General features: G+C 35.5%; 1 protein-coding gene across 1 annotated transcript; it reads left to right on the top strand.

Moving 5' to 3' along the window:
* The first annotated feature begins 4686 nt into the window (after positions 1-4686).
* Positions 4687-5751, top strand: LOC123660147 (transcription factor hamlet-like). Its single transcript, XM_045595250.1, has one exon. It carries the CDS (start codon positions 4687-4689, stop codon positions 5458-5460), a length of 774 nt encoding a protein of 257 aa, XP_045451206.1. The 3' UTR covers positions 5461-5751.
* Positions 5752-6578: the final 827 nt, after the last annotated feature.

Genomic DNA, 6578 nt, shown 5'->3' with positions numbered 1-6578 from the left:
CGCGTTTCCTAAAATAGTGATGTGAAATAAATCTATGATCTCGGTTGTCGATACGTAGCCTAAAAAACTAAGGCGCGTGTGAATCTCCTGCGGCCTCGATCTTATGAGAGAGTATGTGGAGTATTTGTGTGACAGATTGCCCGATTTGATATTACTTGCGCTTTTGCAAGCGCTTACCGTTTAAATTGAAACCAACGGAAATGTTATTATATGAGCAAATGTATTACTTATATTGGCATTTTGTTTCCAAATTCGGAAATTTATTAAATTTAACGAATTTATTACCACTGATGGTTATTACATGACTTCGCTTGTATAGAGTACGTTTTAGAATTATTATTTTTTTATTCTATTTTTATATAACTCATTACTCTTAGTCTAACGTTATAAATGTTATTTATTTTAAATGACCGCCTTATAGAGACTACGAGTTCGAAGATATTTGGTGCTATTTACAGCTTAACATTATGTTTTACACAAATCATAGTTTTTTTATCAATTGACAACTGGAGGCGATATTAGGTATGTATTAAAACATTAACTACTAACATTTTGGTATGGCGGCGTTTTTCACAAAAGTCAAATGTAATAATTTTTAATTAGCGACCATTTAAACAAACTAGACAATTTTAGGTTAAAAAAAATATCAATACTTTAAAATTTTTTAATATAACTAATCAATAAATAAGATCGATATAAGATAAATTTCCTATCATTGGAATAATCGAAGATAAAGCAATATTTTATTAACATTATTAGATTCCATTCAAATGATATCCTCGGTAAAGCGAAGCACCACCCGCATGTTCCGCACTACCGACCATGCAAAACGCGTATCATTGGTAGTTTACTTCACACACTATTCAAGTCACATCAAAACACACTACACGCCAGTATAAACTTTATTGTATACTCGCTGATACTAAATTAGTATGAACGTTGGAACCGTTGATAATACCTGTGTTTGATAGACTCATTGTGATTGATGAGCGGACGTAGTAAATCACTATGATAAATACCTAAACGCTTATGGTATAGTTGCCGTGATGATAGATTTATGAAGCATGATTAAATAAGGTCTACTGATGTGACCCTTTGTCGCAACTGGAATTTGTCGTTGCAACTTGTAATACTAGACAAACTATTGGAACATGTTGTATGAAACACTTAACACAATATATTCTATTCTGTGCTATTAGCAGTAAAAATAATACAGACAATTCGAATCTTCAACGTGTTTATCTATCTTTAATAAAATACGTACATAGTTAAAATAAAGGTACTATTTTACACGTTGGAAATAGAAACTACAGCGTTTACACGGAATGAAATCATTATAGATAAACTTACGATGTCCCATTTCAATTCACACCTCACCTCCAGTATAATACCTGAATTATTATTAGTTGATAATGATAAATAAAGTAATTTATTGACGGTGGGTTTTATCGCGAAGCAACGCCGTAATATTAGTATTCGATACATAGATTTTCTATATACCGATTCGGATACCGTAATTTATTAAATTTTACTTTACATAACAAACCAGTGGGACGAGTTGAAGAGCCTATTCGAAATGTATAAAGGCCCACAAAAGTCAAGAGTCGGAACGTTTGGAGTGGCGCTCGAAGTAGCGGTAAGAACGAATAAGCGATTCAAATGCTAATATATCACAAGGCGGCGCGGCGTGATGGCGCTCATTGGCCACGCTATTTACATTAACATACATAACCGTGTTCGCTCCGCCTACCACACAGTACGTCACGACGCTTCCAAACGTCGTTAATTACGAGTAATTAGTTGATCGTGACTAGCCTCGTGATGGGCGCACTCAAATATGCTCTAAATGCTATTTGCTCAACGTGTAAATAGTTAGAAGCGCAAATAGTGCGAGTAATTCTTTCATACTGCCGACAAATTCATCTACGTTCCGATATTATTGGCGTACGTGCAAATATCGCACGGCTGGAGCCGCCGTCTGTAATGTCGATACTGCGGTTAACCTGATAGTTTCTTAATGCGCAATTATTTTCTCAGTTTCTCCAGGGGCTGAATGGTCCGCGAGAAACATTGGTTACAAATCATAAACAAGCGGCCCCGGCCTCACGAGCTCTCCAAATAAGGCTCCCGAGACGTCGATAGCTGACTCTTGTTCAAAGGATTTATGTCGTCTGCTTTTGGCACAAATTAGCGGCGTGTCTGATCGTAGGCGTGAGCCAGCAAATTTGTAGCGGCACTGTTGAGAAGATATCCTTCATTTTATATTCACCAAATACTAAAATATATGTAAATGTAAAGCAATATAATTCACGAATACACTTCGGCTTGTCCAATAAAGATGACGTATGAAGGCAAATTTAATTATTATAAAATTGACCTCGCATGCAAACATACTACACAATGTACCTCTACAGAGTAATCAGTCACACTTAATGCGTAATGAAATCGTAATAATAATATGCACGTCGTTTTATCATATCGATAGTCTGATCTGGACGGCGTCGGCACAGGCCTCCGACATCCGTGACAAGACGATACGTAGTTGATGCATGTGTATTGTACACTAATCAATCATATCAATAGAGTTGTTCGTTGGACATAAAGCCACTTTTTACAAGTATATGTAATAGCGAAGTGTGGGCACGAAACTGGATCAGGTGAAAGGGACGAAGAAATAAATAAATCAACAACGTCTTGTGTTCTTACACAAGACTCTTCTTACCTTTATTTCGAATTCTTATTATAAATTAAGTAATAAAATAAAATTCGAAAATATGTCTGGCCTGTCAAATTCGATAAATTAAATATTTTATGATATCATAAATAAATAAATGTTAAGTCTGTGAATAATGGCTAATTATACTTTATTTTTATCATTTATAAATTCGTATTTGCAAGCACTATTGAGATCAATATCATTACGTTTCTATCAACATAATTCAAGCGGTCGCAATCTTGTTCGTAAGCAATATATATTTATTTCATCGGAAAGTACTCAATAAAGTATCGTTAATAATTAATTTAAAAAAAAACATCGTTTCTGTATCGATTGCTCTAGTTTCGATGTCGCAAGTAAGTGGGCGTGCGTCGAAGGCGAGCGTAGGAGCAGTGTCGATCAGATGGTCACCCTCCGCCCGGTCAAGCTCTTTCGCAATTTTACGAAACAGCTTAGCATAACAACGTATTTATTCTATTTATTTCATCGTAATAAATTTTGGTGTACCGTTTATGACTAAAAACATTTTTAAACGGTTTTATTTAGCTCACGCCGTTTGTTTTATTTTTTATTTATTATTTATTCTTGGGTCAAATTTAGTAATTCAAATTTCACCCTCTTCCTGTCAACCGATTAATCTGAAATTTTGTATACACTTTGGATTTTGGTGACAATACAATTATGTTTATTCATTATCATTATAAATTCAAGATGGCCGCCGTTACAAAATGGCGGATAATTTATGTTTTATTAATCCCATTAATATGGGTATCAAATGAAAGGGCTCAACAAGCAGAATACAATATACTATAAAAAATTGAAATCCAAGATGGCGGCCGCTACAAAATGGCGGATAACGTAGGTTTTATCAATCCCATCAATATGGGTATCAAATGAAAGGGCTCAACAAGCAGAATACAATATACTATAAAAAATCGAAATACAAGATGGCGGCCGCTACAAAATGGCGGCTAACGTAGGTTTTATCGATCCCATCAATATGGGTATCAAATGAAAGTGCTCAACCAGTATAATCAATGTACTATAAAAAATTAAAATCCAAGATGGCGGCCTCTACAAAATGGCGGATAACTTAGGTTTTATCAATCTCATCAACATGGGTATCAAATGAAAGGTCTCAACAAGTAGAATACAATTTACTATGCAAAATTGAAATCTAAGCTGGCCGCCGCTACCAAATGTCTGATAACAATTTTTTATCAATCCCACCAATATGGGTATCAAATAAAAGGGCTTGACAAGAAGAATACAGTGCACTTTACAACCTCAATATTTAAGATGGGCCTTGCAATAATGAAGCACTAAATGAATTAAACAGAATGCGAAATAAAAACTAAAAACTAGAAAATAAAAATAGGTAAAAAAACTTTTTAAGTTAAACGGTTTTATGTTAAGCATACATTGCAATGTTTAAGATAAATGTACTAAAAACCAAAAAATAATAAAATAGATACAGTCGTGGGAATTATAAACATATGCATAGACTAGACTAAAATAAAACCGTGGGGCACGTCAATTGTCTACAAGTTGAAACATCTCTTTTATTTACATGGAGTGTATAACTATTGGAATTTCCATGAGCAAGAAAATAGTAAGTAATTTCCTCACCGTCTGCGGGCCAACTGCCTATTTTAACGACGAATTAAACGATTCTTCTATCGCACATTAAGTCGATAATTTGTAGACAATTGACGTGCCCCACGGTTTTATTTTAGTCTAGTCTATGCATATGTTTATAATTCCCACGACTGTATCTATTTTATTATTTTTTGGTTTTTAGTACATTTATCTTAAACATTGCAATGTATGCTTAACATAAAACCGTTTAACTTAAAAAGTTTTTTTACCTATTTTTATTTTATTGTTTTTGTTTAAACAAAACGTTTATTATAATTATATTAAATACTAAATACGACTTTTTTGTTCCAGGTCGGTGGCGCACGAGCCCGATGAGCGCGTGCGCGGCGGCCGCCATGCGCGAAAAGCACGCGGCGCCGCGCCGCCTCGCCTCACCGCCGTCCTCGCCCCTCGAGCGACATCCAAGCCCTCTCGGCTCTCCTCGTGCTGACGAACCTCTCGACCTTAGAGTCACGCATAAGCGTCCGCAACGATTAGAAGATGAAAACTGCAATCTCATCGTCCCCTCGCCGCCTCCTCACCCAACACACCCGGCTCATCCAGCACATCCAGCACTGCTACAATTCTGCCGGCGGTTGCCTCTAGCTCTGCCAGCGTCTTTCGGCCGCTATCCATTCCTACCCGCAGCAGCAGCAACTCTCCTCGCACCCGGAGCTCCAAGAGCGCCTCCAGTTCCCCAAAACCCTGGAGTTAACCGAGCACGTGACCGTTACACATGCTCCTATTGTGGAAAAGCGTTCCCACGAAGTGCGAACTTGACAAGACATTTACGGACACACACAGGCGAACAACCTTACCGTTGTAAATACTGTGAACGATCCTTCTCGATATCTTCAAACCTGCAAAGACATGTGCGAAATATTCATAATAAGGAACGGCCGTTTCGATGTCGTCATTGCGACCGTTGTTTTGGACAGCAAACAAATCTAGACAGGCACTTAAAGAAACATGAAGCAGAAAATGGAGATGATAGCCGTCGAAGATCTCCAGAGGAGACCTACTTCGAAGAGATTAGGTCGTTCATGGGGCGCGTGGCTCCGAATCGCCGAGCCGCTACAGCTGCTAGTGTGACGGACCATACCTGATAGTGACTCAAGAAATATTCCATTGTACAATAATCTGGTCGATACATCCAAATGACTGTTATTTGTAATTACAACTGTTCGTCATTACCTGCTCGTATGTGAGTTGATGCTTGATCATTTGTGAGTTGCGCTGAAAAATAAGACTTTTGAAGATTTTACAAAAACATTAAAATATGATATGTTTTTTGTTTCACTTTTTACATTTATGATCAATACGTATTGTATTCGATATTCCTAATCGTTACCGAATTTTCTTATCTCACAAAATGACGAAATGAAATGCAAAGAAATGTTTAACAACACGTGTCGGCTTTAAGGTTATAAAGAAGTGATATGTATACTTTATGTAAATATGAAGTTATTGTTCAAAGTAGTTTAGTTAGAACGCGTACCGAATTTTTACTACCGATGAAGTTATACGAGCTAGAATTTATTTTATATTCATTGTGAATAAAAGACGTAAATAGGTATCATCATAGGATAAGTATGCAGAGAGTGTTCGCTATTTTAGTTATAGATATAAAGATAAAATCGTATGGATGTAAGTAGACTTTTGTATTATTATTATTATTATTTTGTAAATTTTGCTTCATTTGATGTTATATATTAGTGTTTTAGTCTGAGAGGAAACGCCGGTTACCAATAAAAATATAACTTGTTGCTTATTGAAGATATTAATAATTTTATAAAATGTTAGAAAATTTGTTAAAAATGATCTGATCAGTGAATATTATATTATACTGTGTGTTGGATAAATAAAATATTTAAGATTAAGGCGAAACCACAAAGTAGGTACGATTATTGAAGTCGGACGCCGTGACGTCCTGATTGTTATGTTTAAAAATGTTACGCAAATTAAAAGTTTTTTTTTTATACTTCTGAGATTTTATATTATAATTTAATGAAAAGGATTTTGTAAAACTGGCATACTTGCTGTTTTGTTTTCTAAATCTTTAAACTAAATTAAGAAAAACAACTGTGATTTTATTTATTACTTGGCTGCAATTGGATCCGTGTATTATGATTATTATTGTATCAAATATGTTGACGAAAGTCTCTCAAAGAACTAATGTAAACGTTCCTTTAAGTATAGATAGATCTCTATTATTGTTACGAGT

The sequence above is a fragment of the Melitaea cinxia genome, chromosome 15 (genome assembly GCF_905220565.1).
Source record: "Melitaea cinxia chromosome 15, ilMelCinx1.1, whole genome shotgun sequence".
Classification (NCBI taxonomy): Eukaryota; Metazoa; Arthropoda; class Insecta; order Lepidoptera; family Nymphalidae; genus Melitaea; species Melitaea cinxia.
Note: the sequence above shows the minus strand (reverse complement) of the source record. Positions and strands in the feature narration are given on the sequence as shown.